Raw genomic sequence first — 13,990 nt, 5'->3', positions numbered from 1 at the left:
GTATAATACAGGACACGTGCAGCTCACTAGGCGGTAACTTGTATATTCCTTTGATAAAGCAGTCAAGAGCCACATGATAGCTTAGGGTTAAATTCATGACAATGGAACATTTATAATATTGGCCACACTCCGTCGTAAAACTGTTGCACAGCACCAGAGTAGGAGAGATTAGTTGATAACATAATTTTACTGAAATGGTTCAACTGAAATGTAAAGTCGCTTTAGAAAGGTTCTATAATCATGCCGTTTCGTTTTACTTACTTACTGTTACCCTAAATGTATGTTTTACATTGTACAAGTATAAGAAGTGAAATAAAATTTATACCTGGCTCCAAGAGTTAAATGTTAGTTTGATATCAAACGTGGAGGAAGTACCATGCAAAATGACATTAAACTGGTGTTAGTTTATTCATATTTCTCGTCTTCTCTCTAGTTCGATGTTTTATTTCTTATAACAGATAACATGCATATTCTAAAGACAGTCAGTATGAATGTTAAGTTGTTTGTTAATCTGAAGATGACCGAAGACGGTCGAAATGTTTTTCTGTATTTTATTTTAATTAAAGTTTTAATACCTATACCAGCCGTCTTTATAATACATTTTTTACTTTAAGTGGCTTTTTCATTATCATAAGATAACATACTTATCTTTTATCGTCTCTGTTTTCTTATGCATCACACTTCCGTTTACTCTCATTTGTTTCCTTATCTGCCTCCAACAGTAACCTTACAGTCCTTTAATAATTATAGAAATTACACCTCTTTACTTACCACAATAGTTATTGGCTTATCTTTCTCTTTGTTTATAAGAAAATAATTTATTTTTTCTCCTTATCTGTTTATTACAGTTATGTTACTCTCCCTTTCTAATTATAACTATTATATTTCTTTACAGTAATCATAGGTTTGTCTTTTTTATGTTTGTAAAATACATTAATTTCTCTACTTATCTGTTTATTACAGTTATGTTAATCTACTTTCATTATTATAATTAATTTGTTTATATATTTCTCTACAGTAATTATATTTTTATCTTTCCCTTTGTTTATATGTCCCCCGCTGGGTCAGCGATAAATCTCCGGATTTATAAATCTAAAATCAGGGGTTCGATTTCCCTTGGTGGACACAGCAGATAGCCCGATGAGGCTTTGCTATAAGAAAAGCACATTCTTTGTTTATATAAAAAATAATTTTTCTTCTTATTTGCTTATTGGGATGTTCAGACAAAATGACTGGTACTAAAAGATGGACAAATAAACTGTCTGCTCCATTATTAACTTTTAACATAGCTCGAGTAAAACATTGATAAAATTATCATGAATATAGACTTAATATTAACTTTTTCTTTAGAAAAAAATGTATATCTGTTTGTGATGCATATTTACTTGAGTGGAAATGTGTCATATTTCTGTAAACATCACTTTCATTTGTTTATTTTATTAAGGAAATAATTTATTCTGTTCTTCCCTTTTTCCGCTTAAAACAATTATATTAATTTCTTTCTCTGTGTATAACAAAAATATCTCCTTGCTTTATTTGTTTTACGTTGATACGTCTTTTTATTATTTAAAAGAATTTATCGCGTTTCCTTTCACGAGGTTATAGTTATCAACTGTGTAAGGACCATTATAAAGTTTTCAATGACTTGAGAAAGAAGATAATATATATATAATTGTAAATTCTGGCTATTTCTCATTGGCCTTCAAAATAAAATAGTTGTTGATTTATAATAACGCTACAGCCAATTTATTGAAAAAGAGTGTTGTTGTTTTGAATTGAGCACAAAGCTACTCAATGGGCTATCTATGCTCTGCCCACGACGGGTATTGAAAAAAAAAGTGTGAAATACAAGTTTACTCAGTGCTCAAAATCTCTAGTCTTGCCTTAACAATTTTTTTTTTTTTCCTATAGGCCATAAAACTTTGATTTGCCCTAAAATGTTCTTTCTCCTGTGAAGTGTTTCATAAAGAGTTGCTTTATATCTAATATTGTTATGACGTAAATTTCTCAGAAAGATGTAACAACTTATGAATGCTGTGCTCAGAATCTTGGGTATAAAAAGTGTTAATTCTGTTGTAATATTTCTTCAGTAAAGTAGTATTATTGTGCCGTCTGGAAGCTAATCCGCATAATTTTGTCATCTTTAGACTCGGGGAGTCCTGTTGACTTTCCATACGGAGCTCAGCCAGGATTCTACACCTTCTTACCCAGTCAACAACCGCCTCTAGAGTCCCTAGATTTCCCGCCGGGACCGATGGGGAACGCCTCAGTGCCCAGCCCTCCTCCATCCTCCAGAACTATGGAGCATGCGATACCTCCTGGAGGTCCAATGATGCAAGGTACATTTTGTAATAAAGGAATATATGTGGAACGTGACAGATTGTATCAAAACAACAGGAAAAGAAAACTCAAACGGCAATGTAACACGAGCTCTATTACTAATATTGCTTTAATTATAGTTGCAATAAACATTCCTACTTTTTCCTAACGTCCTAGCTGTAGAATAAGTATTATCCAAAGCAATTCACTGACACTATTGGGTGGTTTCTCTATTTACTTTATCGAATAAAATTTTAACGCCTATATTTCTTCTTCTTATAGATACTTTAGTTTCTTTATAATCAAGCTCGATTAATACGATTCTTAACATATTATTAACTGCTCAGGCCACATTTTTTATTCTGTCTTATAAATTAATAAATATCCACTTTTACTAAGTTACATAATCCAACTGAAATAAAATTGTCTATTAAACACATATATATAAATATGCCAGATATATTTTTGACACAGCTGTACCTTCCCAAAATAAATAATACTGATATATGTGTACAAAATATATGATATCAAATTTACCAGTTCCTGTTTCCAACGTGGGAACATGAATATCTGTTCTAGATATGATAAAAGCTTACTAGAGCAAGAGTATTTGTGTTCTCCCCACTTACTTGATGTAGCCTCACATGTGCATAGGTGAGAGGAGAAGAAATATAATGATTAGCTCGCCTGAGCTGATTGGTCTGTAGTTCAGCTGGTCAATTCTTTGTAAATTTTATGACAGTTGTTTTTTCTAACTCGAACTGTTATTATGAATGAGCAGTGTTGTCTCTTGGTCAGATTCGTTGTTTCAGTGCCAGCTAGCCATTATTATTCGATTAGTCAGTGAACTTAAATAATTTAAGTTCAGTTTCTCTTCAACTCGGTTTTATTTTATCTTATTTTTTAAACACTGTTGTCAGGTGGTGCTACATCTTTTTTTCTCATTTTATACTTTGTGTTTGTCGCTTCATTTAACCTGATAAACCTTTATCTTCAGGCTAACTTGTTGATTCTTTTAATCCTCTTCTTATTTGCATAATATAACTACCAGGAAAATCTGAAATTTGGATACTTTCATTGGGAGGACCTTCAGCAAGGTAGAAGGATCATATGCTATTGCTAGGTTGAAGAAAAAGTATCTGTGATGACTATGGATTCTGAGTTGGTTGTTAAGTGCAATCCTACGCTCCAGCAAGTGAACCAGAACTAGATGAATTATGTGGTTATAGATTCATTATCGTGTTTGAAGATGTTATGAGGTACAAAGGTATGCATATGCTCTGGCTACATGCTATCCTAATAAATTTTGGCACACATCTTACATTCGACTAGATGCTGAGGTGAATTATTAGCTTTAAAATACATATTGACATTAGTTTATCTGTGATCTATCTAGCTAGGAAATTGATGTCTGATTGTTGGATTTACCAAGTCTAGCTTGGAATGCTAAGAGAAAATACATCAACTTATGGTCAAAGAAGAAAGCAGAAAAAATGGATCTTGATCAACCTCTGTGAAGATTCTAACAGGTGGCGGAATGAAATGTTTGAATGTCAAACCAAATGATTCATCACGTCCTGGTATGTTAGGATTCCTTGCTATAAGTGTAACAGACAAACTAAAAATTCTCATTTGTATAACTAAGATATTATTAAATAGCTCATATATAGGTTTGATGTAAATGAAAATCAAGCTATACATCAGGCTTAATTTAAATTTGGCTATCATTAACCTGTTGAAAATCTGGCAGTCTAAGAAGACGATGTGCTATATTTACACATTCGAACTTTTCCAAACATGGCTGCTGCATACCACGAGAATATCCTTTAATATCTCCTAAATTAGCCTCTCTAATAAACACGTTTGCATCAGAAACATTCAGATTTGCATGTAAGACGTATCAATTGTAACAAGATTTGGAGCGGTGACTTCACGTAAAGTTTATTGTAGTTCCAATTGCACCATTACAAGAGTTTCTCGCTCCTAGGAAAAGTGGAAATAAACCTAAAACAGTTCAGCCACAGAAACTGCCGAATTCGGTAAGTTTTGTCTTTCCACTAAGAAAAACTATCAACAGTGTATCGCACATGTTGTGTCACATATGTGCAAGTAGATTGCTATGGTTAGCACTTCGATATTGATTAAAGTATTTGCTATTAGCGTAGTTTTCATGGACATTGCAGCATCTGCATCTAATTCCTTTACAGAATAAGAGGTGCCAGTCATCGTTCTGCATAAGCATATGATAGCATATGATAGCAAGAATATTGGATGTAAGCAATGATAGCTGTCAACTTCTTTGGTATGGCTGATAGCATGGAAAAATATATCAGCATTGGGTGGCTTGAACGCAGACTAGGAGGTTGACAGTGCAATGTATAATTCTTTACCTCATTTTACAGTGTTTCAAGCACTTTCAGCAAAACCATAACTCAACTCCTGAAGTTCTGACTCCATTCTGACAATATAAAATAAGATATAAGTATAAGCTTGAATCTGTTTTGTTGTTGATGCTGTGTTACAGAGAACAAATGAAATTGAAGTAAATCTTGGTTTGAGCGTGGTTATATTAAGTTTGAACGTACTGCATGAGCTATCTGCGAATAGCCTATAAAACAGAGTATATGCAACATTTCAGAAAACGTGTCAAATGTTGCCAAGTCGCTTATAAAGTTATATATAAGTTCCTTTGAATGCAGATGTAATGTTTTAAATTAAACTTCAAACATAATCTTATTCGCAAATTACTGTTAAGATAGTGATGGAAGCCATACATGAAATACCCCTCCTACCCTATACCAATGGCTCAGTGATAAGTCTAAAGGCTTAACAACAGAAAAGTAAACATACAAACTTATACATGAAATATTATCTTTTCTATCCAAACACCTAGCTATATTTTTCTTGGAATGCAAGATCTTTAAGGAAAATATATATCTTGTAGATGATTTGTAGCTACGGGTAAATGGTTTTACAATTTGCAGTGAAAATAATTCTATTCCTGATGTATAAAGAAAGAATAGTTAAAACTAACTTTAAAGCCAAAGTTGCTTCAGCTACACTGCATCTGTATCCAAACACACATTTTCTAGACAGTCTAAGAAGACTGTTGCAAAATATGTATGTAAAAGAGCTAATGTTAAGATGAATTAGGTGCTGAGAGAAGGCATCATGATTGCCATCTAAAAATTGGATATAATTTTTCCTGACTTTGCTTGAGTGGTTCAAAATAAACATAAAATAACACTTCAGAAAGAAACATCGTTATAAAAACAAGTTTATATGATTGAGATTTACATCACAGTTCAACATATTTGTTATACATTCTTATTTTAGTTCTATATAGTTCTCCTAGCCTAATGAAAGGTGATTCGGAAACGAACTTCGAAGCTGAACGTATTTTGTTGTACGACCTAATTTTAGCTCTGTACAGTTCTTTTAATTTGATGAAGGATAGTTTGAAAACGCTACTTTTAAGTAAATTATGTATTCCGACGTTGTACTTTTAACACACTATTTTCAACAACTGCATTGAATGTCAAGGAGAACGAAAATAACACTTTTTTTGTGATTTTAAATGGTGTGCTCCATTAATATGTGTACATTTCCACTTTCTTGCCCAAATAAGCGTATGGTGTTTCAGAAGGATTTTCTGATCCATCATTTTAGCTCTTTATCTGCCTGTTAGCAAGTTGAAATTGACAGTGAAAAGTAGACTTAAGGCTCATTCTAACACTTGAGAAGGTTTTTATGAATTTTGCACCATGTCATTCATTGTGTTTAATGTGTTAGCTACTGGATGATCGGACTCATGTTAAAAGAATTACAATGAGAAAGATGTCTTTTACGTCTTGGTGGCATGTTAATATATGGTTAAACGTTCCAAACTGCTGCTGAGATGCTTAGAATAGTATTCCAATACACAAGGAAAGCAGATTTGAAATTGAATCCTGGGAAATGCGTGTGGATTCGGGTATGTTAGTTATATGCTGATCACTGTAGTTACAGTATTTGTATGGATGAGAATTCATAATTAGAGTAAATTATATGTTTATATATATATATATATATCCCGAATATGGCCGATGAACGTTACATGATAGATAAGTGAAAACGCATGACAGCTTTGCAAGAGTACCCGTTCACTACGCAACGATGACTAGGATGGCAACACAGAAATGTAAACGGACTGTTGGTCTGTAGAGTGTCATCACTCATTACATAATATTACTGTAAAGAGATACCATAATGTTCTATAAATAATTTCGTAGTGAGAACTGCAAACAAAAAGTTATAAGGAGAGCCGTTCAAGAAAATTAATTTTACATGGGCTTTAAAGCAGACCAGAACACAAGCTGTTAGCTCAGAAACGTAGCACAAAATTTGCAATCTCTGGCAATTGTATCAAAACTAAAAGTTTAAAAGAAATAACTTGTTCTGTCTTTTTTATGGTCTATTGTGGAACACATATTGTGATTCATCTAGTGGTTTTGAGTGCTATGAAACAGGAAGTCTTTCAAACTTCATTCATTTCATGAGAGCGTTAAGAAAAATAACTAGCCCTTGGAGACAGGTTTACTAACTGTATTCCTGTACAGATATCAAGAGATAGTTTAAACATTGTATTCTATGTGTTTCCAAGAAGAAAAGCCGCCTGATCCAAGAAAAGTTATAATATACTTTTGCTCTTCAGTGCAGAGAATGACAATGATAATCGCATGACTTTTCTCGTAAATAAGAAACAGTAATAAGCATATACTAATTATTAATGTTTATTTTGCCACGTGGGTCAAAGATTATCTTTTTGCCAGTGTTTATTCATAGTCCATAGTTAATCAAATAGTTAAGCAATACATATTTCAACATTGGATCGCCTGAAGAAATTAAAAAGATGAAGGAAAGAATTTTAACAATTAGTTATTTATTGAATTGTGAAGAATACTAGGCTTCGTGAAAATGTGTATTTTGCCACATTTTGTTGAATGAGTGCTGCAAACTATGCAGTGTGTAAGTTTTTGAAAGAATGACTGGGTTGGAGATAACCTATTATATGTTACAACATTATATACAGCTACAGGACATCATTTTATCAAATGTTGTCCAAACTTTGTGATGGTTTGAAACATTGTTTATCTAATATATAATTTTTCATCTACTGCAAGCATTCTTGAATACCTTCAAGAGTAACTAGAAGAAATATAAACTACTATTGTTGATGTATGTAAGTGTGCATTACGGTAGAATGCACTGAACCACATCTCACCATTCAACAGCTCCATTGTCAAAGTAAGAGCTTCAATAATCATTAAAAATATTTAACACATCATCTAAAGTAATATGTCACAACCAAGTCTAAGAGTGCTAACTAGACCAGAACATTGAAGGTATGATTTCTTTGGAATTTCGAGCAAAGCCAGACAAGGACTACCTGTGCTAGCCGTCCCTAATTTAACAGTAGAAGCCTAAATGGAATGCATCTAGTCATCAGCCGTGGGACTGTTATAATGTACGGTCAATCCCACTGTTCGTTGGTAAAAGAGTAGCCCAAGAGTTGGCAGTGGGTGATGATGACTGGCTGCCTTCCTTCTAGTCTTACACTGCTACATTTGGGACGGCTAGCGCAGATAGCCCTCGTGTAGCTTTGCGCGAAATTCCAAACAAACCAAACCAGGACCCTAATTTAATAGTGTAAGACTAGAGGAAAGGCGACTAGTTATCACCGCCCACCGCGAATTAATGGGCTACTCTTTTATCAACTAATAATGTGATTGGCCTTTACGTTATAACGCCCCCAAGGCTGAAAGGGCGAACAAGTTTGGTGAGATTATGATTCGAACTCACGACTTGCAGATTGTGACTTGAGTTCCCTAACCATCTAGCCATGCCATACAACACATTGAAGAAGATGAAAATTAAAAGCTACAGAACGATGCAAACGAACCAGTTACTTCAACACAGCTCACATCTTTGTCAAGCGAAGTCTTCTTGTGGCCAAACTTCATAGTTCAATGTCAGTTGGTCAGGACGTTCTTACTTGTCAATGGGTTTTATTAATCTAAATTCTTCTTAAGTTTAATTTCTGATCAAGTTTAATCACTTTTATTTTATTCTTATTACTACCAGTGTTTGCTACATATTTATTTGTAACTCTATAATGATTTACACCTTGTCCTTATCACCTCATTTTGCAACTTACTCTTTTATTTACGTTTTCCTAAATTCTGCAATCTTCTTGTTATCAGTTATATTTAACTTCCATCTTTATAAAATAACATTAAGTATGATAATAAAAATCTGAATATAAAATAAGATATTTCACTTACATTTGTCTCGTGTTTTATTTGGAGTTATAGTCGAGACTTTAATATTCGATAATGTTGCCTAAAATCATTTTGGCTCTAGTTACTCTGATTAGTTGAAGCGTAATGATCAAACTTAATTTATGTCTTTGGTTTTTTATTCCCCGTTGTAAAAATTGACTTAAAAATGTTAGTCATTATTAAACCAAAATTTTAATGAAAGATTTACAACGAACTATTCCCACATAATGAAAACCTCAGCTAAATTGCGAGGTTTATTTTGAATAGATCTTTCTTGATTTGGCGTCGAACTCCTTGATGCAAGAATAAATTTGATATAACTTGGCTTTAAGTCAGAAGAAAGCTGTCTTTGTTAACGTTCAGTTTTTTTGTTGGTTTATATTTATGCTGTTACAAAAAACGTTAACAAATAAAGGAGTTAAAGTAACTGTAACTATTGACTAGCTGTTGTACTAAATACTACCTCGTTAATATATTTCCTCCAGGCTATCAGAAATAAACACATATTGTTTGTCTTAATTTCATAAGATTTATTTACATTGATAAATATAAATTTAAAATCCTTCGTAGTTTATTATGCAAGAGCTGATACCAGAGGTTTCGTCAAAATCATAAAATAAATAAATTATCTGATATTAATTACCTTGTCCATTTAAAAAAAAAAAAAAGAATATAAGTTACAGATGAACATTCATTTGATTAAATTAGTATTTTCAAGCTTAAAGCATTTAATTTACCGTTAAGAGGCGCAATATTAAGAAATGCACAGCAGGAGAGCTTCCTGTATCGTAATACTGTTACAAGAAAGACATTGTTTATTTTTGTTTATAAAATGATACCTAATTTGATAATGACTTAAATGCTTCAATAATGTTAATTTGTGTGTTTTTTCTCTAGTATCATTAATACAATAGAACTATATTCCACTATCATGATAATATCAAACGAATAATTTTATTTCCTTGTGTTTCTCAAAGAGTTAATTTGAAGTTATTATAATGGATAGAAGAAACATGAAGCTATGTCTACGCACAAGTATGTGAAGATGTCAAGCAACAGTGTTTCATCGATATCTTTGAAATCTTTTATTTTTAATAATTCAAAAAAATCACGTTATTATTAAATTCTTAGCACTTAATCGTATATTCGTATACAGAAGAGACCAGAGTCTTAGTGTTAGTTTCATTTCAATACACTGTATTTAAATCAAAGAGCCTAAAGAATCGAAGAGCTAATTTCTGACTCTATTTCTCTTCTCATATTATTGGTTAATAAGTATGTATGATATTGAAGACTAAGTAAATCCCACCTTTTTTCCTTTGATACATGAAATAAATTTGTATTATTATATATATATTTTTAGGCCAACTAAATCATGCAGCAGATGCCCCATACCTTCAACACCATAGCGAGCTCTTGTCTCAACGTTCCAGTCCCGATTCTGTACTGAACCTTCCGCCTGTGCCCGATGCTTATGGCCCACCCAGGTCCTCGGCAGCTGACCTCTTTCACCAGAGTCTCTCTCATCAATCGCTAAATGAAACTCCCGTCTGGTGACGTAATTTTCGTCAAGCAGACTTTGCTTGGCTTGTCTAATTTAATAAAAGTAATATTTCGGTTTGTTCTGAATAATAATAATAAAAAAGAATGTACTCGGTTCATCCCGCTTTACATGAAAAAAGTTGTGAAGAAATGCCTTTATGTCATCAATTAACCTAATAGTGGTCCTTCACGTTAGGAGTTTTCTATTTTAAACAAGAAAAAGAAAGGAAAGGAAACACAAATGTTTTATATATGTACGAAGTTAATTTACAAAACAGTGTAACCTAGTTTCACACTTTTCTCTACAAAAAGTCACAGCGATTTAAAACTCATCTTATGATTGTGATTTGACGTCATAATCAGAATACCTCGCACAGTGCTCAAGACACTGGTAGTTCCATATCCAAGTGTTTATATACAATGCTTAACGGACACCCAATAAAAGTGGATACATCCAATGAACTGGGAACCCCGTCAATTCTTCGCATAAGAAATATCACCAAATGAGATTTTCATCTTTCGAATTAATATTTAAATTTACTTGTTGTTTTTGTAAATAATAATATCCATTGTTAGTAAATATATGTTATATATATATACATATACATATATATGAATTCTCTTGCAGGACCTTGTTTAGAATCACTTCCACCTCAGAATACTTCAGATAATTACTGTTATTGAAGTTCCACATCTTTGTGCACGCTCGTTTTTCTAACACAGCTGTTTCATCCAATCATTTGCTCTCGATAAAACTAAAGTACCTTCTAAAAGGTCTGTTTATGTTTATCTGAAGAGTATACTATCAGCGGACTTAGTTTGGATTACTTAATGTTATAAGAGTTGATAGCCTGCATTTTTTCATAAGACTAAAAGTTTTATTATTATCTACTTAATGTCACTTGAATAACAAGAGAGACATTTTTTATGTCATATATGTACATATATATATCGATATAAATGTAGTATGAACAAATTGAAACAAAACGTGGGGTTTCATGTAAACACATTTTCATCAACTTCCTAGTGAACTGAGGAACAAACTACTGAAATAAACATTCTACATGATGTAACAATATATACGGTTTTAATCTGATCAGTGGTGGGCGTACATCTGCTATTAAAATGTCTTACATGTGGAGTGTTAGTGATAATTTAAAACCATTGCAATTTCTTATCGGTCTTTATATTTGTAGATGAAGTCTATCTTATTTTCTTCATGTCATCAGTAACATTATCTATATAATGAAGTCCATCTTATTTTCTTCATGTCATCACTAACATTATCTATATAATGTTAGTAACATTGTTAATCTTCATATCTTGTTTATTTCATTTATTTTACATGTAAAGGAATATCGTATAAGGTGAGTTAATATTTTATTTGAATTTTTATATCATTCTCTATATCAAAGTGATTTGTTTTGAATAGTTTCGTCATGTTCACCTTGTTTACTTCATTTTTATCCCACCGTATTTTGTTTTGTTTACAGCCAGTGTTTTCAAACACTAAGAGGCTTCAGTTATTCTGTAAGAATCAACGAATCCTTTACACATATTAGATCACAAATGAGTTCTAAATACTCGCTGTTTATAAAGGTTATCAAAAATGCTATATGAGAGTAATCAAAATAATTAGTAAATTTTAAATGTTATAAGGTAGCGAAACACCTATTAGCTTCTGTCTACCACTATATCTTTTGTTTTTTTCAGTTAAAATGACATTATAGAAGTATAACATGCTGATAAACATGTTTGAAATTTCAAGAAAAGCGACACACCCACACATTAATGAACAGCGACAAAGACTAGTTTAACGTTTTATTAGTATACACTATATATTTTAGGAGTAGCTTAGGCTTAACTTCAACTGATTTTAAAAATATGTATTTTCTATAGCCCAAATCAGGACTTAAATTGCAAAAAACACGTTACTTCCGTACTTTTTATTTTGTCAAAAGCAAACGTTTGGGTTTTGATCCAAAATTATATATAATTTTCAAAAGTTTAATAAAGTTGTGAGGCTACTTCAGCACAGTTATATCCATTGGCATTGAAAGCAAGTAATAGAAAGGTTTATGTTGAAGTTTTAATTATAGAGAAGTATTTACGTTCATTTATCAAACTTTAGTTATTAACATCTACTTATTAACTTGATTTTGTTTCGCAATACTTTATTCAATAGGTAGAGTTGTCATCAACAAGCTAGTTATTCTGACTTATTTCCATAATGTAACTGCATAATTTCTTAAGTTTTTATGGAATAATGAAAGTTTTGAGTGAGTCATCAACTAGCTAGTTATCTTAAATCGTTTCTTAACGTAATTGCATAATTTTGTAGGCTTTGGTGAACAAGAATAGTTAGGATTGAGTCATCATCTAGGTAGTTATTCTAATTCATCTCTTAACACAGCTGACCTATTATTTTGTGAGCTTTTGATCATTAAGAACTAAGATGTAATATTGACTGCCAATAATTTAGCTATAACAGTTGAGTTACTAACCTAACAGTAGGTGATGTGTGACCTTTGGGTCATCAGCTATCTACAAGTTAAAAAAATTATTTCGTAAGTAGATGAAACATATTCATCATTCAACATATAGAATGTCATTGGAACAGTTACCATCGCTTACTATCTTATTTCATTGAAAACTAAAATGAATTTTCTTGACTGGAGGTTTATATGCCCAAAATAAGTGTAGATAAAGTGCGATAAAATATCATGTGTTCACAAATTTACTGCTATAATACACTTTTATTTTTAACACGTATTCTTGGTTTACTAAAGTACATTATTGCATCTTTCTCATATTTCATCTTTTTTAGAAATCAACTTGGCATTACTTTTAGAAATCAACTTGGTATTACTTTTTGAGAATACACGAATATAAATTCTATTTACTCTTCTCGTGGAACTACCACTGGTTCAGAATTAAATTGTGTTCTATCGTGTTTAGAGTTGAGTTTATGTGCACTATTTCAAATAAATGTGTTTCTTTGCAGCAACACATAACAGCTAATCAGACATCTCAACTAACGTGGCGAAGTTTAGCCTAGTGGATAAGGAATTTGCTTCTGATAGTATAATACTCCATTCAAATTACTAAAGCTAATGGTTTCAACTTAATGATAAGTAATATAATAAAATTATCTTTCAAATTATTGTTTTGTATTGGTATGTTATTTACATAAACCTTTAGAAAGGCACATTAAAGCACATTGATATCTGAAGACCACACCTACATATAATTTTATATTAGTTTAAAGTAACTTTTCCTGTACGTCGTGGAATTTACTGAAATGTGACGTGATATAGTTTACATGTGTCTCAGAAAATTACTCTCTTTCTGTCTTATGAATAAAAAAATTTTGAAAATATTGAAGCTTCGATATATATTATGGATTTCTATATACTTAAAATTAACTTCTATATCCAACTTCCTTGTGTATGGATTCACATAATGTGTGATTATTATGTAAAGTAGTGTGTATTTTTAACACACGTAAACTATGTTCAGCTTTCTTTTATCGTGTTTATGTGTTGTTACTTTCTTCAAATCAAACATCTATTTCAAGAAAATATACCGTACAAATATATATTTGTTTTAAATAAAGTTCTTTTGCTTTATTGACTTAATAGTTCTGAGTATGATCAAAATATAATCTTAGTTTAGCCTATTTTGTCTTTTCACTTTATTAGAGAATGTTTCTGTAATATTTCAAATTTTTTATTAGATTTCTTGGTATTTTCCTATAAAATAACATAGTTCTCTATTCAGTAGTTTAATTGTATGGTAAATTACGTTAA

General features: G+C 31.8%; 1 protein-coding gene across 1 annotated transcript in view; it reads left to right on the top strand.

The window, feature by feature from the left end:
• Positions 1–13,764, top strand: part of LOC143238934 (LIM/homeobox protein Lhx1-like) — a 131,854-nt gene extending 118,090 nt beyond the window's left edge. The window contains exons 5-6 of the mRNA XM_076479590.1: positions 2,148–2,339; positions 10,003–13,764. Coding sequence (XP_076335705.1) covers positions 2,148–2,339; positions 10,003–10,196 — 386 coding nt within the window. The 3' untranslated portion in view covers positions 10,197–13,764. The remainder of the gene's footprint in view (positions 1–2,147; positions 2,340–10,002) is intronic.
• Positions 13,765–13,990: the final 226 nt, after the last annotated feature.

Source organism: Tachypleus tridentatus, chromosome 13 (genome assembly GCF_004210375.1).
Source record: "Tachypleus tridentatus isolate NWPU-2018 chromosome 13, ASM421037v1, whole genome shotgun sequence".
NCBI classification, from domain to species: Eukaryota; Metazoa; Arthropoda; class Merostomata; order Xiphosura; family Limulidae; genus Tachypleus; species Tachypleus tridentatus.
This window is presented reverse-complemented; position numbering and strand designations above follow the sequence as displayed.